The following is a 22,991-nucleotide window of genomic DNA, read 5'->3' as shown; positions in this document are numbered from 1 at the left end:
ACACAGTTAGCTTCAGATAAGCCAGAGCTACATAATGAGACCCTGTCCCAAAAAAAAGGTAGCAAGTACACAAGAGGCAGAGGCAGGTGGGTGGCTGTGAGTTCAAGGCCAGCCTAGTCTACAACTCGAGTCCAGGATAGCCAAAGCTACAAAAAGAAACCCTGTCTCAAAAAACCAAAAGCCAAAAGATAAAAAATAAAGAAGGAACTACATAGTTTAGCAATGTAAGACACCTGTACGAACTCTAGTAACAGAGCGAATATTCTATAAACTACCTCTTGGCCTTTTGGCAACGTTCAAGTGAAGAACACTATATAAATACTGTAAAATAAGTGTTGGGTCTATTCAGAGCAAGGAGATATCCTAACTAGTTGAAAATAGAAAAAGCTCCACAAAGGAAGTAATTGGTGAAAGTGATGGGTTTGGACATATTGTTAACAGGGCCTCACACAGTCCAAACTGGCCCTGAACTCACTACGCAACAAAGATGGCCTAAAGTATCTGATTCTCCTGCCTCAATACCCAAATGTGGAGATTCAGATATATGTGACTACACCCAGTTCAGAAGTGGATTAACTGCAAGTAAAAAAAAAAAACAACAGCATCAAGGGCTGGAGAGATGGCTCAGTGGTTAAGAACACCGTCTGTTCTTCCAAAGGTCCCAAGCTCAATTCCCAGCAACCACATGGTGGCTCACAGCCATCTATAACGTGATCTAATGCCCTCTTCTGTCATGTAGGCATACATGCAGGCAGAGTGCTGTATACATAATAAATAAATAAAATAAACCTAAAAAAAAAATAGCATCAATAGGACTGATGCTGTAGCTCAGAGACAGTGTTTGTCTAACATGTGCACAGTCTTAAGTTTGGTTCCTACCATCAAAGAGAGAAAACAAATGAGAATAAAATAGCATAAACAAAGGCACCAAAGTCAGAATAAAGCCGAGAAGTCTGGTCATCTGTGAGGACTGGAGGAAGCCCTGAGGGAGTGAATTCCCTGGTGAGTGTGTGAGGTTTGGCATGGACCTCAGACACAGAGGAAAATAGAAAAGAATCCTCCAGGATAGGCTCAGGAAAATGGCAAAGCCTTTCTATGTTTACGTGGGGATGTCAACGGTGTGTGCGGAAATGTCCACCAAGGCTGTCTCCCTGCGCCCCCAAGATATTTACAACATGAAAACTGCTCCCCTATAGAGACTGCTGCTCCTGACCCTGTTTCCTTGTTCAGCTGTGTAGGATACCTCTGCCCTTATCTGTCTGCAATAGCCCCACCTCTTTACTCAGCTGTATGCAATAGCCCTGCCTCTCTGTTGCACATATTAATTAACACACTGAGCACTCATGGGGCTGTGGTTTCTCCATCAGAGAAGCCAGTTCCCCAATCCCAGCCTTCCTGTGCTCACATGTCTGCCCTTTCTTTCTTTCACTTTGTCACTCCTAGTCATGTCCATCCCTAAAAGCAGTGCAAAGACTTGTCACTCAGCCATCTCCCAATGGATGGTAGTCCTCTACAATGTCTCAAACACTCAGGCAGTTTCTCACAAAACAAGCTTACAAGCCATTACCAACATTAGAACACAAGCCTGGTGTTTGTGATACTAAGACCCTAAAAACAAAGCAGGTGCTGGGCGGTGGTGGCACACTCCTTTAATCGCAGCACTTGGGAGGCAGAGGCAGGTGGATCACTGTGAGTTTGAGGCCAGCCTGTTCTACAAAGTGAGTCCAGGACAGCCAAGGCTATACAGAGAAACCCTGTCTCGAAAAACCAAAGCAAACAAACAAACAAACAAAAAACCCCAAAGTAGGCCTTATTGGTAACACCTTGGTTACAATGGTGCTCAGCTACTCACTCGTTTTTGGTGAATAATGATTTAATCCCATGTTACTGTTTTGCATAGGAGACATCTACACTCTCAAAGTTCACTTGGCCTGAACCTGGTCACTCTGGATAAAGAACCTTCCACTCATGCCATACACAGAGAAGCTTTGAGCCTATAGTGCATCAAGCTGGAAAGGGATGAGAACTTGAAGAGAAAAGGCTCTGCCTGATGCATGCTGGAGGGGGGTGGTTTAGATTCTATTAAAGGCTCATAGGTAAACACCTTAACAACCTTAGCATCTGTGCTCTTCCAGCAAACAGAGAGTGGGTGCCAGTATCACGCTTGTATCACCTTAAACCCATAAACTTCGTAGACACTAAATCCATAGAGCCCTAGATTGCTACTGCAAGCAGCTAGCACTATAGCAGGTCAGCACCAGCTCTGGTCCCAGGAAGTACAGGCCTTCAGTTTCTAGTTTACCACGGGAACTTCCCTCCCTTTACAGAACTCAGCTGGATGCCACCCAAGCACAGCAGTAAGAATAAATCATACCGTGTTCATCAGTGTTGATTCTGAGTTTGCAACCAAAACAAAGACATCAGCATCAAGGCAAAACTTATCAATCCAGGTGTCCAGCTCTGTAGTGACATCTGTTCCTGGGCTAATGGGAAGGAAGCAAACACTGCATCATAAAATGCTCATTAAAGCAAAATGTAGTTATAGATTCAAAACCAAGACAAACAAATAAAAATCCCTTTCTATCCTCTGAGGTCCAAAAGGAAGAAATTTTCTCAGTTATCATTCTGATGTCTAGAAATCTTTAATGTTTTTGACAAGATGAGCAACATACATCAATACTTCAATCTTTTATGCTAAAAAAGGAAAAGAAATATCAATGATAAAACAGATTAGGTAAATAGCATTAAATTGTTCCAATCAGGTAGAGATGAAAATGCCTAGAAGCACACCTTTAAAAAAACAAGCCAAGCCAAGCCAGGCGTAGTGGCACACACCTTTAATCCTAGCACTCGAGAGGCAGAGGCAGGCGGATCGATGTGAGTTTGGTCTACAAAGTGAGTCCAGGACAGCCAAGACTAACACAGAGAGACCCTGTCTTGAAAAAACAAACAAACAAAAACCGAAAAAATAAAACAAACAAACAAAAAACAAACAAGCCAGGTGGTGGTGGTGCACACTTTTAATCCCAGCACTTGGGAGGCAGAGGCAGGTGGATCACTTTGAGTTCGAGGCCAGCCTGGTCTACAAAGAGAGTCCAGGACAGCCGAGGCTACACAGAGATACCCTGTCTCAAAAAAAAAATAATTAATAATAATAATAATAACAACAACAACAATAAAAGCAATGGAAAAATTCTAAAAGCATTCTTCAGAAACCTCCTAGACTTTCCAGCTAAATGAAAAGGGAGAAAGCCAGAGCAGAGGACAAGGACCCACCCTCACTTCCTAACTGCAGGTCCAATGTGAAAACAGCCTCCTGCCCCTGCTGAGGCTGCTCTTGCACACCTTTCCTGCAAGGATGAGGACAGCCTCCGACTGCAAGGCAAATAAACCCTTCCTTCCCCACTCAAATCGCTTTTTGTCGTCAGGTATTTGATCACAACAGTGTGATAAAGAGCTTTATTTTATTTAGTAAGCACAGAGAAGGCAATTCGTATGTAAATTTACCTGTCTACTAAAACCAGGTCATCTCTCAAGAGGGCACATTTAGCTTTGGGCCAAAACACATGCACGAGACAGCCAGCTTTCAAGTCTTTGTCCATATGGAGGGCATGTGCCAGCTGATTAACTGTCTAAAGTGGGAAGGAAAGAAAAAAGGTTCAATAAAATTAACAATGCTACCATTTGCCACAACATCTAGTTTAACCCACGCTAGTGCTAGCTGTAGCTCAGGCTGGCCTTGCTCTCACTGTGCTGTTTCTGCCTCTTCGTTCCTGGACTCACAGGTACACCAGATGAGTAGTAACTATTTTTGCAAAATGGAAAGTTGAACTTCAAACGGCTTGAAATAAAACCACCTGAACAATCTTGAGAAATATGAGTGTGTGTGTGTGCGTGTGCGAGTGTGTGCGTGCGTGTGTAATTTTTTAATGTGTATGGGTATTTTGCTTGCATGTGTCTCGGTGTATCCTGGTGCCCAGAGGCCAGAAGAGGGCATCAGACTCCTGGAACTGGAGTTACAGATGGTTATGAGCTGTTTTATGTGGGTGCTGGGGAGTAAACACAGGTCCTCTGAAAGAGCAGCCAGCACTTTCCCCCCACCCCCTTAGAGACAGGGTTTCTCTGTGTAGCCTTGGCTTTCCTGGACTCGTTTTGTACACCAGGCTGGCCTAGAACTCAGAGAGATCTGCCTGCCTCTGCCTCCTGAGTGCTGGAATTAAAGGCGTGCACTACCACACTCAGCTTTTGTTGTTGCTTTTGGTTTTAGGGGGGTTGTTTCTGTTTGTTTTTGTTTTTAGCCAGCACTCTTTATTATTGAGCCATCTCTCCAGACCCAAAAAACCTGGGTTTTAAAATAACCAAATACAAATACTCTTCAAAAGTTTACTCTTACCAACTAAAAAACAATCAGGATTTGGAAACATAAATGTTGGGGATTGGTCTAATGTGCTCTGTATTCAGAGCTGATTTCTGGGCCCCGAGATTTGATTACAATCTGGACACGGACACTGTCATTTCTATGAAGACTCTCCTATATTAAAGTTGTATAATTATCACCAATTATTTCTGATTGATTAATAAAGAAGCCTAGCAGCCTATAGCTGGGCAACAGAGAGGAGGGGAGGCTGGGCTTCTGTTGCCAGTCAAGGGACCTCAGGTAGGGACCATGAGGTAAAGAGGAGGAAGAAGGAGGAGAGAGGATGTCACCATGAGGACCGATCTGATGGAGCAGAACCAGCCAGGCGCAACCAATATGGCAAGTAACTCCGGGCGTGTGACTGGAAGTCAGCAGGTTAGCACAGAGGGTTAGAACAGATGAATATCTGCCCAGCTCTAGTGCTTTAAAGCTTGTTGAATAAATCTATTGTCTCCATCTCATTATTTGGGAGCTAGAGGGGTACTAGAAAAGGCCCCCCAAATTATACTTTAATTTTACACACAAACACCTAACAAATAGGACACTAGTAACAGCCCAGTGAAACTCCTGATGGAGTTTATAGTAAAGAATTAGTTATGGAGCCTGGTGTTGTGGCGCACGCCTTTAGTCACAGCTCTTGGGAGGCAGAGACAGGAGGAGCTCCATAAGTTCAAGGCCAGCCTGGTCTACAGAATGATTCCAGGACAGCCAAGGATACACAGAGAAATCCTGGGGGTGGGGGTGGGGTGGGAGTCTGTTGCTTTACAAATATGTATTTTCTGGTTCCTCTGGTATTGCTTAGTATAATGGGTATACTGGGGAAATCGTTTAGAAAACATGTTACTAAAATCAGTTTAAACACCCTGAGAGGCCAATTCAAATCTCTTTGCTCTTTGGAGGCAAGGTGTCACTCTAGCCCATAGTGGCCCAAACTCATGCCTACCCTCATGCCTCAGCCTCATGAGCACTAGATTACAGCTGTGAGTGCCACACTGTGTAGAGACCAAACCAACACCATTTTGTGTTCAGGGTCTGAGCACCTGACCCTCCCACCCCCAGGAGTTTCCAGGGAGAGCCACAAACAAACAGCTAGCAACCATTCCTAGGAGCTTGCACCCGGGGCCAACTAATCAGAGCTACAGGTCACAGTGACCAGAACAAACAGAAAATTGGTCTGGCCCTGGCCCCCCAGCCAGTCAGGTTAAGGGCAAGGTTCCTGTATCCCTCTATTCTATCATGTAACAGCAGGGCGGGGACACACCCTGGAACTGGCCCCGCCCTGCAGTTTTTTCCTTTAAAACCCTGTTCCCCTAGCACTAGGGGCCGCCATCTTCCCTCCTCATGAGGGGGCTGGCAGTCCAAGCTCTGAGCTTCACAAATAAGGAGACCCAGTGTGATTTGCATCCGGCTGGTTGCTGGTGGTCTTTGGGGGTTTCACAACTTGGGCATGACAATTTGTGAGGCAGAGCCAAATCTGTCTTGAAGAAAGAATTTTCTTTTCTCTCAACAGGCAGCTATGCACAAAAACCTTCTTGAGACCCTTGTCATTTAAATCCCAAACTGTACCTATTTCTCATGATGATTTCTCAGGATCTATTAGCTTATGAAACCAATGTACATACTTAATGTAACTCATGTGTTAAGAAAACAGCACAAGGGGCATAAAGGTAAACTAGAGAATCAATTAAGGAAAGGATACAGCACACATATACTATAGTTTTACTAAAAGCATATAGGGCTGGGAATGAGGCTCAATTAGTACCGTGGTACCTGGCCTTATGCTCTCTCCCCAGAACCACATAAACATAATGTGGTGGCACATGACACTTCAGTAACTACGGCATCTGGGTGGTAAAAAGATCAGATTTGGCTACATAGCAAGTTCAAGGCCAGCTTGGACTACATGTGACCCTTTCTCTAAAAAAAGAAATTAACATGGTGGTGCACACCTTTAATCTCAGCACTCTGAGGCAAGCAGGTGGAACACTGTGAGTTCAAGGACAGCCTGGTCTACAAATCAAGTCCAGGAGATAAATCCCGTCTCAAAAAAACAAAAAAAGAAAGAAAGAAAGAAAGAAAGAAAGAAAGAAATTAAAAGGCAGAGGTGGGAAAGATGGCTCAGTGGTTAAGCGTACTGACTGTTCCACCAGAGGACTTGGGTGTCCTTCCTAGCACCCACTCACCCACTCCAACCCCAGGGGGCATCACTTTCTTCTGACTTCAAGAAGCACTTCACCCGTGTGATACATAGACATACAAGCAGACAAAAATACCCACACACCCCCTCAAAAAGAATGAGGATAGAGAAACATCTATTTATCAAATGTACTCAAAAGTCTTGAATGAGGCTGAAGTAAATGTCCACAGTGACAATGTTCTGTACTTTTGTTAAGTTGGGGTATTTTTGTTTTTGTTTAGTTTTGTTTATTTTTGGTTTTTCGAGACAGGGTTTCTCTGTGTAGCCCTGGCTGTCCTGGACTCCTTTGTAAACCAGGCTGGCCTTGAACTCACAGCAAACCACTTGCCTCTGCCTCCCAAGTGCTGTGATTAAGGGCGTGTGCCACCACACCCGGCTTTTTTTTTTTAATGTGCATGGGTGTTTTGTACTTTTTTAAATTTGTTTTTAATTTATTTTTTATGTGCATGGGTGTTCTGTCAGCATGTTTTCCTTGTACCACCTGCATGCTTGGTGCTCAGTAAGGTTAAGAAAAGGTGCTGGGTCTCCTGAAACTGGAGTTACAAACATAATGATCTACCATGTAGGTGCTGGAATGCTCCCTGGGACCTTTGGAAGGACAGCCAGTGATCTTAACCAGGAAACCATCTCCCCAAGCTCCGGTTCATTGTTATTAATGTATCTTGCTTTAATAAATGCTTTTATAGATTTATAAGCTTATACAACAATCTTAGTAAAAGATTTTAAGACCACCTGCCTGACACAAGGGCCTGAGGTTAACCTCCTAGCACAACAAACAAAAGATTGGAAAGATGGTTCAGCAGGTGAGAGTGGGCACTGCTCTGGCATTTGGTTCCCAGCACCCACACTGCTGTGTTTCCAGCTCTCTTCTGACCTCCTCCACCACTGACTCATGGGCACATAGGCCCCGATGTTCACCGTGACTGATACTTCTGAGTTAGTATACATGTAGACACACACACACACTTAAAACAAAACTGATGGCTCAGCAGTTTAGAGTGCTTGTTACACTTGCAGAGGGTCTGGGCTTGATTCCCGTCTCCTACACGGTGGCTCACAACCATCTATCTCTAGTTCCAGGGCATCTGAAGCCCTCTTCTGGCCTCCACAGGCCCCAGGGACACACATGGTACACATACATTTATACAAGCAAAACACTCGCTCATATTAAATAAAATAAAACTTTTTAAAAATTTTAAAAATGAGAAAACAAAACATCCAGGGCTCAGAGGTTAAGAGCACTGCCTTCTCTTCCAAAGGCCCTGAGTTCAATTCCCAGCAACCACATGGTGACTATAGTGAGATCTGGTGCCCTCTTCTGGTCTGCAGGTATACGTGCAGGGACAACACTGTATACATAATAATAAATAAATAAATCTTTTTTTAAAAATCCAACAGAACACGCCGGGCGTGGTGGCGCACACCTTTAATCCTAGCACACGGGAGGCAGAGGCAGGCGGATCACTGTGAATTCGAGGCCAGCCTGGTCTACAAAGCAAGTCCTGGACAGCCAAGGATACACAGAGAAACCCAGTCTCAAAAAAAAAAAAAAAAAAAAAAAAAAAACCAACAGAACTATGATGAGGTTTGAGAAGTTTTGTTTTGTTTTATGACAAGGTCTCGCTATGAAGGCTGGAACTCACAGAGATCTGCCTGTCTATATTAGTACACCACTATGTCCAGAGTTTTCTGTAAGGCATAAGTTATTTTAAGTGTTCAAAATACAGAACAGTAAGTGTGAGAACACAAGTACTCAATGAGCTATTATGGTTGTGCCAATAAAATATTATTGTGCAGGACTGAAAGTGTATTACCTTGAAGGGAGCCATTCCTTCATTTCAGCTTGGGGCAGGGGTTGGGAAGGGGACGTTTAAGAGAGAGAACTTGAAGCAGAGAGCAGAGAGCAGGAAAAATGAGACATCGTGTCCATAAATATCACACAGCAAATTTTCCCAAGACTCAAATAATTCACCAACCACAAATAATTCAAATTCCAATTTGGTAGATTTTCAAACTAAAAATAGCGATGCGTGTGGTTGTTTGAATGAGAACAGTCCTCACAGGCTGGTGTATGTGGATGCTGGAACTGTTTAGAGAGAGGCAGAAGGTGTGAGCATGGGGAGGAGGTGTGCTGCCATTCCCTGTTAGCTCTTGCTTGTGGATGACACGCGAGCTCAGTTCCTGCCTCAGCACCAAGCCTGCCCACTGCTCTGCTCCTTGCCATGATGGTCAATGGACCTGTGAGCCACAATAAACTCTTTCTTCTATCAACTGTCTTCGTCGCAGTAGCACAGTAATAGATAAGTAATTAAGGCAATGCCTTTAGGCGTCTGTCAGAAGGCTGAAGAGTGTCGCCTAATCCCAGCACCTGAGAGGCAGAGGCAAGGCATTTCTGTGAGTCAGAAGCTAGCCTGGTCTACACAGAAAATTTCAGGCCAGTCAAAGATAAATAATGAGACTCTATTCCAAAAAGAAAAAAAAAGTTTTTTTAATTGGAGAGTATTTTCATAACCATCTCATTTTTCTTCATTCATACCAAATTTGAAGGGTGTGCACTGTCCAAGAAGCTGAATAACAGAATGAGCTACTTAACCCAGGGCACATGGCAAGCTCGCAGAATTAAACGACTGACCGCACTTATAGTTAGCTGGGAATGTAGGTCCCTGACACAGCATTTGACTAGCATGTACAGAGCCTTAAGTTCAATTTCCAGCACACACCAACATACACATACATAGACACATGTATCTTCAATACTGAACTTCTGTGTTTGTGTGGGAGACGTCTTTCTATTTAAGGTAGCTACGATTAGGTATGGTAGCACACTTGAATCCTAGACTAACCAGGACATTCTAAAATTTAAGGCCAGTCCTGAATACAAAATAAAGTCCTAGTTGGGCGTGGTGGCTCACGTCTTTAATCCTAGCACTGGGGAGACAAGGCAGACAGATCACTGTGAGTTCGAGGCCAGCCTGGTCTACAAAGTGAGTCCAGGACAGTCAAGGCTACACAGAGAAACCCTGTCTTGAAAAACCAAAAAAAAAAAAAAAAAAAAAAAAAAAGTCATATTGGGAAAAGAGGTTGGGAGGCTGGGGAGATGGCTCAATAAAATGCTTTCTCTCTGTGCAAGCAAGAAGGTCTGAGTTCCAACCCCCAGCACCCAAGTTAACGACCGGCGTGCACTGCATGATGGCAATTCCAGTGCAAGTAAGATGGAGGCAGGTGGATGTCTGGCATTTGCAGCCAGCCATCAATTAGTGAGCTCCCATTCACCGAGAGACCACATCGCAAAAACAACATGGAGATTATTGAGGAAGACATCTAACATCAACTCCTGAGTTCCACACGCATGTGCACACTTGTATACACACACACATGCACTCATATGTACATAAAATGTTCATGGAAGAATGGACACAGGGACACACACACACACGCACGCGCGCGCGCACACACACACAAACACACAAATACTTGGGTGGGGTGGGGCTCAGCTGTAAAGCACTTGCTTAGCCTGAATCCAAAAGGTTCTAAAAACAAACAGTGCCTCCCTAATTCCTATCAGGCCAAAGTTAACATCAAACATTCTAACTTCTTAGTATTTTATTCATTTATTGGCTGAAACAATATAACAACACTGAATTAAGAAGTTTATAAGCCAGGCAAGGTGGCACTCGCCTTTAATTCCAGCACTTGGGAGGCAGAGGCAGAGGCAGGTGGATTGATGTGAGTTCAAGGCCAGCCTGGTCTACAAAGTGAGTCCAGAACAGCCAAGGCTACACAGAAAAACCCTGTCTTGAAAAACCAAAAAAAAAAAAAAAAAAAGAATAAGTTTATAAAACAGAGTCAGTAGGTTGGCTCAGAGGGTAAAAGTCACTTGGTAGGCCCAACACTGTGAAAGGGGAGAGCTGACCTCCATAAGCCATCCTCTGGCCACCATATGCACATCATGACATTTGGATACACGTATACACATGCATGAATATATGCACATGTGCATATCATATGCATGCATGTACGCACAAAATAGACAAACGCAATAAAACCCCATAATTTTAAAAGGAAATTTGTGAAATACTGAACTAGGGACATAGCCCAGGCACCGAACTCTTGTTATCATGTGCAAGGACCTAAATTGACACTGGCCCTTGTCGCAGAAACCGTACTTACTCATGAATGGCTTAGTAACTTTTCCTAAGTAAAAGAACTTAAGTAAAGTTTAAAAAGGACAAAGGTCAGGGATGGTGGTGCATGTCTTTACATCTCAGCACCAAGGAGGCAGAGGTAGGTAAATCTCTGTGAGTTCAAGACCAGTGTGGTCTACATGGAAAGTTCTAGGCCAGAAATGGCAACGCAGTGAGACCCCGTCTCAAAAAATGGAAAAAGAAGGGAAAAAAAAAAAAAAAGACAAATGAGAAAGTTAAGATTAAACAAGCCAGGCGCAGTGGCGCACACCTTTAATCCCAGCACTTGCGAGGCCGAGGCAGGTGAATTGTTATGAGTTCTAGGCCAGCCTGGCCTACAAAGCGAGTCCAGGACAGTCAAGGCTACACAGAGAAACCTTGTCTTGAAAAACCAAAAATAAATAAATAAATAAAATAAAATAATTAAACAGCAACTTTCCAACAATAATCTATTTTTCCTGAATCTCAGTTTTAAAAGAACACTGCTAATGTGGGGCTACAGAGATGGCCTGGGGGGAAGAACATGCTTCCTTCTAGACCTCTCTGCATTCAGCTCCCAGCACCCACACAGCCGCTCAGGGCTGTCTCAGTCCCAGTTCCAGGGCGTCCAGCGCCCTCTTCTGCCCTTCAACAGCATTGCATGCATGTGGTCGACATATATGCAGGCAACACACTCATATACATAAAATAAAATAAAATTTTAGAAAAGCTCTTAATTTTACTTTTACTTAAAAGTTAAGGACAAGGCTAGTGGCAGAATTTACCTAGCATGCATGAAGCTCTGATTTCTATCCCCCTATACTCCAGTAAAAACAAGTTAACAACTTTATATTTCCAGTAACTTGCCCTCAGAAAAATTTTGCTGTTGTTGTTTGAGACAGGATTTTTCTGTGTTATCTTGGCTGTCTGGGACTCACTTTGTAGACCAGGCTGGCCTTGAACTCACAGCGATCTGCCTGCCTTTGCCTCTGCCTCCCAAGTACTGGGGTTTAAAGGCATGCACCACCACACCTGGACAGAAAAACAGTTTTAGAAGTCAAAATATTAGCAATAGCTTTGTGAGCTGTCAAAGTTAATATCACCAGTTCTTCCATGTCTAGCCATGTGGACAACATATAAAAATCTTTCAACTGCTATGTGTCTGCAGGCACAGTACAGGCTGGGTGGTGTACCTTCACACTTTTCTTTTCATCTGAGCCTTCGGTCATAAGGTAGGCTTTATCTCCATCCGTTCCCTCGACACTCAGGAAGCAGTTGGTTGTGTGGCCAATCCCGCTCGGGAGAACTTTATCCCACAGCATTGCATTGATGACAGAGCTCTTGCCACTGCTCGTCCTGAGGAAAATGCAAAACAAGAAGTAAAAGTGTTCTTCGTTGGGCTCAAACCCACATTTTCACAGTTCAGCTTCACAGACCACACTCTCATCAAAAGACAGCCTCAACCTGTGCACCACGAAGCACACCTGTAATCTAGCACTTGGGAGGTGGAGACAGGAGCATTGGGAATTCAGCTACACAAGAAAAAGTGAAATAAAACAACACAAACAGTCAAAAAAGAAGGATGAGCACTGTTAAATATCAGCAATGCACATTTAGAAAGTACCTGAAAAAAACAAAACACAAAACCAGGCATGGTGGTGCACACCTTTAATCCCAGCACTCAGGAGGCAGAGGCAGGTGGATCACTGTGAGTTCGAGGCCAGCTTGGTCTACAAAGCAAGTCCAGGACAGCCAAGGCTACACAGAGACCCTGTCTTGGGGGGTGGGGGTGGGGGTGGGGAGGAAGCTTTCCCGTAGCTTTTGTTGCTTGCTTCTTGTGGCAATTTGAAAACAAACATCAAAATTCTGTGGTATTTTTCCTATCACAAGGCTAAGTCTAATGTCCCATTTTCATCTGGGCTAGACTGTGACTGCTTCACAAGTGACACTGGGTGGCTTCCAAGGCTGGACATAAAAGGCAACACAGCTCCTTCCTGTTTACTGGGTCACAAGCACTAGGAATCTTGCCACAGAAGAGGTCAACTACTCTGAATGCTGTGCGACAGTTAAGTCAAGCTGATGGAAGGTCTGGTAAGACGTTCCAGCTCAGTCTCCAAGTCACTCCAGCCCAGGGAGCAGACACATGAGTGAAGATACCAAATAATTCTACCCCTCCATTGTTGAGTGGCCCCAATCTTCAGGAACAAAGACAAGTTGTCCTCACCGTGTCCTGTCTGAACTGACTAAGAATCTGTATACAACGAAATTATTTTTTTTAGTCATCTAGATTTGAGCAATTTCTTACGTAAGCACAGCAATCAATACATTTCTGAAACCCAAGGAGCACCTCTTAGCCCCCTCAGAGATCTGTCTTTCAGTCAATCCACTCAATCCTTAGAAGCTAACCAGAGCCTTGCGCTTTACTGGAAAACTGCATCTTCTCTCAAAGGTGCACACTTTCACATCACTGAAATTGTTTCTAACTTGCCCAAGGAGTAACCAGCACTGATTACTTCCTTACTCACTGCAGCGGTGGCTTTAATGGTAGGATTCCATAACTTAGAAGGATGCTATGACCTTGCTGGAAAGATGGCTCAGCAGTAAAGAGCACTGGTTACTCTTGCAGGGAACCTGGGTTCAGTTTCCAGTACCCACATAGTGGGTCATAACTGTATATTTCAGTTCCAGGGATCAGACAGTGTCTTCCGACCTCCAGAGATACTGCATGAGTGTGATACAACTCATTATAAATAATAAAAGCTACTCCTATCACTCAGGAACTTCCAAGGGTTTTAGCAAGTCTGTGAGAGAAAGGGACATGATTGCCAAATCTATTTCTCTTCCAGTATCCCAGTTACTCCTGGTTTTCCTGAGCTGCCCTCCCCAGCTTATTAGTCTTCCTTTTCCCTGTAAATTATCTCACCAATCCCCCACATCTCAATCATAAGCCATTACTTTCTATACTTCCTAGAACTTGCCTAAGCTGCAAACTCAAATATCCAATTTGGCAGTTTGGGAAACTTTATTAGAATGGCTAATAAGCATCAACAATACTCATCTATATCACATGAACACAAACATCTGCTCACAAACTTACACTTAACAAACAAGTAATTTGTGATTCTCATCTTTTTTGTTGTTGCTGTTTGGTTGTTTGGTTTGGTTTTGGTTTTGGTTTTTCAAGACATGATTTCTCTGTGTAGCCTTGGCTGTTCTGAACTCACTTTGTAGGCCAGGCTGGCCTTGAACTCAGAGCTCCGCCTGCCTCTGCCTCCCGAGTGCTGGGATTAGAGGTGTGCACCACCATGCCCAGCTGATTCTCACCTTTCTAATTAATCTCTAAGTCTAAAACACCCTAATTACTTTGATCTATGTGGATGTGTGTGCACCTGCTTGTCTGTATGTGTGCCACGTGCATGTAGTGCTCATGGAAGTTAGAACAAGACAGTGGATCTGGAACTGGAGTTACAGGGAACTGTGGGCCACCATGTGTTTGCTGGGAACTGAGCCCTGGTCCTTGGAGAACAGCAAGTGCTCTTAATCACTGAGCCATCCCTCTCCTGCCCAGTAGTTACTCTTTTATGTCTCTTATCAACCTCTCCTATCTCACCTTGCAACCCAGGCTCTTCGAATTTCTCTGCCTCCTCCCTCCAATCCCATCCAGTCTATCCTCTATTTTACATCCAAAGTTGTAATGGTTAACTCTAAAAACTCTCATTTTTCTTTTCAAAACCTAAAGTACACCTACCTTACCACCATGTCGGTGAGGCCTTCGGCAAACAGGACCACTTCTGTCCCCTGGTCTGGCTAATGTTCCCGAGTACCTCAAACTCAGCTTACAGCTGTCCAAGCACACCCAGGCTCCCCTCTCGCTGCCCACTCCCACTCTCTGCAAGGGGCTGGCTTTGAGGCCAGCTCATGTCCAAAGCTAATACTCCTCAGCCTGTGCTGGGTTTGCAGGCTAACAAACCCACAGCAAGTTGAAAGTATACTGGGGAAAACACAGATGCATCTGACCTTCCCAACAATTACAGCTGAGCCATGAGACCGCGGCTCCCAGGCACACCCTGAGCGGGACTTCTACTATGCCGGGGTGAACACTGCTTCTCTAACATCACACATGGGCAGGAAGTCAAGTCTGCCACTGTAAGCCGGGGACTATCTGTTTCTATCTCTAAGCCTCGAGGAAGACATCAGTCCCCGCCATCACAGGTCTCTTCCTACTACCTACCCTAATCTTGGCTGGAGCCTACTTCATGAAGCTACCTCTTTCTAAACTCTTGTGTAAGACCCCAAGAATATTGTGCCAAATAGAAGCAGCAGATAGTAAAACAAAATAATACAGCATTATGAAAGGCTTAGAGGGACTTAACCAGAAAACTTTAATAATAGAACTGGTTGGGATGAAGCCACGTGACAGAACACCTATCAAACATGCAATACGGCCTGGCTCAACCCCTAGCACACCACAATATTACTACTACTAAAAACAAAAATGAAGGCAACACAGGAGAACCAGTTCATGGCCACCCTTGGCTACTCTGACTCAAAAACGCAAACTAAGAATAGCATCTGAGACGGAGCCCTTCCGGTGCAGGAGCCAGGAAAGCCTTCTGAGGTAGTGACACTTGAGGTGAGACATGAGGATGACGTAGGCATCAACAACTACAACTGCAAAAGTCATCAAGATGAGAAACAGCCTGGTCTGTGACATGAGTTTAGTAAATACATGCCCATTACTGGCTAAAAATAATTGTGGAGACATGAAGCATGTGGCTAGTCACTTGTCTCTGTGCCCCTAGGACTGAACAGAGCACACATAGTGTGCGGGGACTTCACAATCATTTTTCTTCTGCAGTGATAGAGCTCACCCTAGGGCTCATGCACACCAGGCAGGCTTTTTATCACAGGCCACATCTCCAGGCCACAAAGACCATTCCATCACCTAGACACACTGACATAAGTGCTCTCTGCTCTTCCTCTGAAAATCACAAGTTAAGTCTTCTAAAAGACACATTTAATAACCAATGTGTGGTGGTACATGTCTTTAATTCAAACACTCCATTCAGGAGGTAGAGGCAGGTAGATCTCTGTGAATTCAAGACCAGCCTGGTCTATGCCAAAGTTCCAGGACAACCAAGGACACATAGTAAGATCCTGTCTCAAGAAAATGAAAATAAAATAATTAATATGAACCTAGAGTAATAACTCACAACCTAGATATGATAGCACAAGCTTGTAGGGGCAGAGGCAGGCTGATCTCTGTGAGTTCGAGACCAGCCTGGTCTACAAAGCCAGTTCACAATAGCCGGAGCCACATAGAGAAATCAGCCTCGAAATAAATAAAAATGAGAGCCTGCCCTTAAAAAGTAAAAGTATACTAGGCTGGAGGCATGCTCAGAAGTTAAGAGACTGGCTACTCTGCCAGAAATCCTGAGTTCAATTCCCAGCAACCACATGGTGGCTCATGACCATCTATAACGAGATCTGGTGCCTTCTTCTGGCAGGGAGGCACACATGCAGGCAGGATGTTGAATACATAATAAATAAATATATCTTTAAAAAAAAGGTAAAAAGTAAAAGTATACTCAACTCTCATGAAGCTCCCTTTCAATCAGGAGATAGACAAGTGAACAGCTGCAACACTTAACCTAAGTCAAAGCTGTTGAGGGGAGCAAGAGGAACACAAGTCACCGAATCATCAGGCAAGCTGAGCCACGGGGCACGAAATGGTGACCTGTGCACTAACCTTAGATGAAATGATAAAGAGTTACCTGCCAAAAAATGCCACTTTCATATGTCTCCGGGACAGAACCTCCCCAATGACAGCAAGCTTGTTTCTGTAGCCCTGTATTTCCACCAGATCATCCTCAGTTGCTATTCGATCAAGTTCTGGATTCCTGTATGTTGCTGCAAAGTTGAATGGTATTAGAAAAGGAAATATAAGTAAATTCTGCTGATTATACAACTATATACATTTTGGGTTGTTCAACATTAACACATCACTTGAAAAAATAAAAATGTTCATAGTATCTGAATATTTGGTCTTTGTCGTCTCTCTCTTCCCCTTCCTCCTCCTCCTAATTTCTGTGTCAGGTATTGAATCTAGGCCCGCACACAGGCAAGGCGGGTGGTCTACCACTAAGCTACAACCCTGGCCTTGAGTATCTGATAAAAGGCAAATGCCCTCTGCGATGACTGTCCTGCCTCAAAGAATTTCAAAACTATAAAAAATGTCAAGGCTTTAGTCAAAGGGGTTACTTAATATTTATCTAGTGCTTGAAACACAAACCATATGTGAAACAAAAACCCAATTTTGAAGAAGAAATAAGCTAACAGGCATTTATTTTTGTTCAATCCAATCTTGAGCTGCAGGGAGCTCCACATGCTGAGCTCCACAGATATGAAGGTGGGATTCAGGCTGGGAGCTAGGCAAGCCCTTGTTGATCCTCACAGGGAAGGGACACCACAGTCCAAGCAGTAAGAAAAGGCAGAGAGAAAGGTGTTTAAAGACTGAAGGAGGGCAGCCGTCTACAGAAGCCTAACCAGGGCTGGAGGGAGATCCAACATCACAGGCTTGAAAGGCGAGGATCACAGCCACTGCCTTCCCGCTCCAGCCATGGGGAAAGGGCTAACCTTTCTTTCTTTTCACCTCTATTTGAAGATGAGCCATGGAAATTCATTTGCTTACCATAACCAGTGACACTAAAAACTAACTCAGCGCTCAGGTGACTAAGCTTAAGCTTTTCACACATCATTTTACACTTCAAGTCCATTAATAAAACACGTGCAACTGGTGAATGACGGGAGGACTGGCCCTGCCCTTGCTCTGTAGCCCAGGACCTTCAACTCCTGCTCCTAAAGGCTCACACCAGCAAGCCACGGTTGTAATACTGAAGGCCCTTCCCTCACATACTGTACTCCTTATTGTTTGTTACGTTGCTATTTGCGAGCCTTTTTCCCCTTATTCTTTTTTTTTGGGGGGGGGGGAGGGTTTCAAGACAAGGTTTCTCTGTGTAGCCTTGCTGACCTAGACCTACTTTGTAGACCAGGCTGGCATGGACCCACCTGCCTCTGCCTCCCACGTACTGGGATTGAAAGGTGTGTGCCAGCACAGCTGGCCAATATTACTAAATTTAACTTCAGTTTTACTCCCTATCAACATTTAAGCATTAACTTCAGTTTTACTCCCTATCAACTTTAGGAAATAGTATTTTTCACAAGTTACTGTGTTAACTCAAATTATTCCCAAATTGGAAACAATATTTTTAATTTTCTCATTCAATGAAACTTGAGTTATGTTACATTTCAAATAGAGATAAGAAAAGGTCCAAGTTCAAAATCGAGCCGAGCATGGTGACGCACGCCTTTAATCCTAGCGCTGGGGAGGCAGAGGCAGGAGGATTGATGTGAGTTCAAGGCCAGCCTGGTCTACAAAGTGAGTCCAGGACAGCCAGGGCTACACAGAGAAACCCTATCTCGAAAAATGGGGGGGGGGGGAGGGGGGAATCCTAAACCTGGTGATAGAGGGTGAGAGAAGCAAGAGGGAAATGTTTGATTCAAACATTAAATGCTTCCCCATTGTCACTGGAGATATTCTAAGAATTTCTCACTTTTCCTAATAGACAAGATATCCTGAAAACCTGAAGGAATTGCAACAGTTGTCTCCAAATTAGTATGTCTTGGTAAGAAAACTGAGGCTACCTTTGAGCAGTTATACAAACAAAAACATTTATCCTCTCCCAAAGCAATTACATCTGAGAAAAGATTCTAAAATTGCTCACTGACAAATCAGGGAACCGTGTAAAGGCTGCATACCAACTGCCTGATTGTTGGCCACTTCCTAGCTTTGTGACCTTGGGCAAGTTGCTTATCTTCACAGTACCTTTAAAATGAGCATGGTTTTCACTTACCTACTAGTCTAGGAGGATTAAAGAAATCTTTACTATCATAAAACACTGACTAGTACTTTATTCATTCCTTTTTTTGTTTGTTTGTTTGGTTTTTGCTTTGTTTTGTTTTGTTTTGTTTGTTGAGACAAAGTTTCTCTGTGTAGCCTTGGCTGTCCTGGACTCGCTTTGAAGACCAGGCTGGCCTCAAATTCACAGAGATCCACCTGCCTCTGCCTCCCGAGTGCTAGAATTAAAGGCATGCCACCATGCCCCACCTTTTATTCATTTCTTAACTGCAATTGTTTTACTCCCTAAGGTATTGGTTCCAAAATACAGAACATTGTGCCTTGAACAACTAGACCCAAACAGGGCACAGCCCTATAATCCCAGCCCTTAAGAGGTAGACACAGGGAGATCAGGAGTTTAAAGGTATTTCTGACTATACAGCCAGTTCGAGGCAAGCTTGATCTCAAAACCATAAAATAAAGAACTAAAGTTGAAATAATAAAACACTTGCATACATTTTCAACAGTAATCTTAAAGTTTTAAGAGATACCAACCTTCAACAAAATGTGACCCCTCGGTGACAAACTCCAGTAACTGACCAAAGATGGCAGTGATGGCCTTCTTAGCCAGCACGAAGTGCTTCAGTGGAGATACAGTCTCGGCCATTATGTCCTACAGTGAACCAAAGTTAGGACAGCAACAATCAGCCAGCGCGTGGTGCTTGCCTAGAGTCCCAGCCGCTGGGCAGGCTGAGGCAGGAGGTGTACTCGAGCCCCAGAGATCTAGTTCTCTTTGGACACCATCTCCAATGCTATAATTAAACTGAATAGTAAGGGGCCTGAAGAGGTGGTTGAGCAGTTAAAAGAACTGGCTGCTTTTCCAGAGGACCCAGGTTCTATTCCCGGCTCCCAACTGGTGGCTTACAACTGTCTAGGATTCTCCTTCCAGGGATTCTGATGCCCTTCTCCGGCCTCCACAGGCACCAGGCACAGAAACGGCCCACAGACGTACATGCAGCCAAAATACATAAAAACATTAAAAGAAAAGCCGTTTTAAAAAATAATTTTTAAAATAGGCTGAGTGATAAAGAAGCTGTGGTGTCACACATCCTGTAATCCCAGCAGTGAGGAGGCTAAAGCAGGCCAGCCAGCCTTGGTAAGACCTTGTTTAAAAACAAACAAACAAGGCCCGACGTGGTGGCGCACGCCTTTAATCCCAGCACTTGGGAAGCAGAGGCTGGTGGATCGCTGTGAGTTCGAGGCCAGCCTGGTCTACAAAGTGAGTCCAGGACAGCCAAGGCAACACAGAGAAACCCTGTCTCGAAAAACCAAAAAAACAAACAAACAAACAAAAAACTCAAAATGGCCCAATGAGTGTAGGTGTTTACAGCCAACTTGAGGACCTGAGTTCAAACCCCAGAAACCAACTGGTGGAAGGAGAGACCCAACTCCACCAAGTTGTGCTCTGCCTCCAAACACAAACTGTGAAACCTTAACACCCACACACATAAATCTAATGTACCGTATTTTCTGTTGTATAAGACAATCCCCAACTTTAACTTTGCCAGTTAAAATATAGAGTTTGGAATATACTTGCCATGTAAAAACCACCCCTCTTCCAACGCACACCCTGTGTAGTAGGCTCAGACTCCAAACTCTAATTTTTAAACTGGCAAAGTTAAAGTTGGGGATCATCTTATAGGCTGGAAAATACATCAACTTTTACAGCAATATGATAAACGGGCCAGTAGTGGTGTACCCCTTTAGTCCTAGAACTCAGAGACAGGACCCCTTTAGTCCCGGATCTCAGAAACAGGCAGATCTCTGTGAGTTCAAGGCCAGCCTGGTCTACAGAGCAAATTCCAGGGCAGCCAAGGCTATACAGAGAAACCCTGTCTCAAAAAAGAAAAAAAAAAGATTTTGAAAATGTGCATGTTTCTGGGGCTGGGCAGATGTATCAGTAGTTAAGGTCACTTGTTACTCTCCAGGAGGACTTAAATTAGGTTCCCGGAACTCACATGGAGCTCACAACCACCTGTACCTCCTGCTCCAGAGGATTTTATGCCCTCTGCTCCCTCCAAGGACACTGGGCAGGAACTGTGGTTAAACATACATACTTACATAAATGCAAGAAAAACATACACATAAAATAAAATCTAAAAACAAAACAAAGCATATTCTGATACCTGCCAGTTCATGCCTCAATTCCCTAATGGAAAAAATTAACCTGATCAAATAGATCAAGTAATTCTTAGGTAACATTTATCTTATAGAAGCCATTTTCATCAAAAAAATTAAAAAGTTTTATATATTATCTATTTATAGAAACCATTTTAGCCAGAAACCAAAGACTACTGTTTGTTTGTTTGTTTTTCGTTTTGGAGACAGGGTTTCTCTGTGTAGCCTTGGCTGTCCTGCACTCGCTTTGTAAACCAGGCTGGCCTCAAACTTACAGCAATCTGTCTGCCTCTGCCTCCTGAGTGCTGGGATTAAAGGCTGCACTACCACTCCCGGCCCCAAAGACTACTCTAAAAACAAGTAAATTTTGCCTCTCCTAGTGTTCCCTGTAATCCAGCTACTCAGGAGACCGAGGCAAGAAAATGTGCAAAATTCAAGTCTACAGAAGCAACAGAGTGAGCTCAAGGCTTGCCTGGGTCTGTTAGTGAGACTCTATTTCAAAATGAAAAGTTTAGAAAAGGGTTTGGAGACATAGTGGCTCAAAGGTAGAGCACCTGCCTAGCATGTGAGACCTGTGAGGGGTTCAACTTTCAGTTCTGGTTTTTAAAAATTAATTAATTAATTAATTAATACGTATAATTAATTAATACGTAAATAATAATGTAAACCCGGTAAAGCTAATGCCAAGAAATGTGGTTGTATTTCCTACTTTAGTTTCCTTGAGTGAAGATGAAACTATTGTAGCTAAGCTGTGGTTGCATGTAACTCTTAAGCACTTCAAGGAACTGGGTTGGTGAGAGGAAGCCGAGATCTCAAACACTCACTAACTTAACCTTCCCAATTTGCGGTGTACAGAAGAAAATAAAATGCCCAGGTCACAATGCAGTACAGGCATCGAGAAAGCAGCGGCTCTCATCACAACTAGGGAGGCACGAAGGCTTCAAGCCAAAGTCCCTAAACTTCAAGGAGTGTTAAATGTAAGATAAAAGACGCCCTATACCTGGAGGCTGCTAATGGAAACACACCTAAGACACCTACACACTAATGCCGGTGGGCGTGAAGTGAAGCGCCGTGGCCACCAGGACGGACCCCCAGAATCCAGAACTGACGCGCGGAGGAGGTGCGTAAGGGAGAGAAGCCGCGAGGGCCGTGAGCTCGCCCGGCCAGCTGGATTCCTACCTGGACAGGCCTTCCCGCCCGGCCCGCCGCCCCGGCCCGTCAGGGCGCTCGCGCTCCGCCTGGCCGGAGCTCGAAGGTCACCCCGGGCGTCGCCACCCGCCAGCGGACACTCACTCCGTCCCGGCTCCGACGGGTCACCCAGCAACCACTGCTCCACCACTGCCCCTGGGCTGTCTCATCCTCCCAAGAGAGGGGAGGTGTCCAGAGGAGGGGCTATGGGCGGTTACTTCCGGTGTATAGGCTCTCCTATTGGCTATTGCTCCACGACCGGAACTTCATTTATTCCGGGCGCCATTTTTCTTCAGGGCAGACGGCAAGACTCGTTATGGGAAGGGACTTTTTTTTTTTTAAAGACATGTAGCCTTGACTATCCTGGACTTGCTTTGTAGACCAGGCTGGCCTCGAACTCACAGCGACCCGCCTGCCTCGGCCACTCAAGTGCTGGGATTAAAGGCGTCCTCCACTACCGCCCAGCTTTTCTTTTCTTTTTTTTAACCCTTGGGCTGTTTTCTGTTCCATCTTACAACTGGTCTCCCTCGTTTTTTTCCCTTCAGAGTTTTCAAAGCTCAGAGGAACCTACGCATAAAAAGATGCCCATGGTTGTCTTGGGGTGTGGGAGAAGTGAGACATGTGTATGTCGCGGGAGGAGGGAGGGGTGCTGGGTTGGGGGGGGGGGGGCAGGGACAGTTGTCCCAAAACCACATAGATGCTTGTTTTTCAAGCCAACGGGAAAAGGCCAAACTTTGGACTTAACTGCTCTCCTCTTGATTGTTTTCCTGGGGCTATTGATGTGATGTTTTGCCTCTATTTACTGTAAGAGGGGTTACTTAGGAAAATTAACTTGTCTGTGGCCTTTTGTTAGGAGTCACCTAGGAATTTTGTTAAACTATTGATTTTGATTCATTGGACAAGGAGTCTACATGTTCCACACCCGAAAGAGCTTCCACAACAGCTGTCTTG

At 44.4% G+C, this 22,991-nt stretch overlaps 1 protein-coding gene across 3 annotated transcripts in view; it reads right to left on the bottom strand.

The window, feature by feature from the left end:
* Positions 1-22,266, bottom strand: part of MFN1 (mitofusin 1) — a 51,316-nt gene extending 29,050 nt beyond the window's left edge. Inside the window, exons 1-6 of one of the 3 annotated variants that reach the window (XM_084768487.1) lie at positions 22,146-22,266; positions 19,230-19,347; positions 16,552-16,687; positions 11,971-12,133; positions 3,508-3,632; positions 2,375-2,483 (exon numbers count right to left, since the gene is read on the bottom strand). In XM_084768487.1, the coding sequence (XP_084624613.1) occupies positions 2,375-2,483; positions 3,508-3,632; positions 11,971-12,133; positions 16,552-16,687; positions 19,230-19,341 (645 nt within the window). In that variant the 5' untranslated portion in view covers positions 19,342-19,347; positions 22,146-22,266. The other 2 variants (XM_084768486.1, XM_084768488.1) reach the window with 2 other exon arrangements.
* Positions 22,267-22,991: the final 725 nt, after the last annotated feature.

The sequence above is a fragment of the Acomys minous genome (assembly GCF_964271855.1).
Source record: "Acomys minous genome assembly, chromosome: 19".
NCBI classification, from domain to species: Eukaryota; Metazoa; Chordata; class Mammalia; order Rodentia; family Muridae; genus Acomys; species Acomys minous.
Note: the sequence above shows the minus strand (reverse complement) of the source record. Positions and strands in the feature narration are given on the sequence as shown.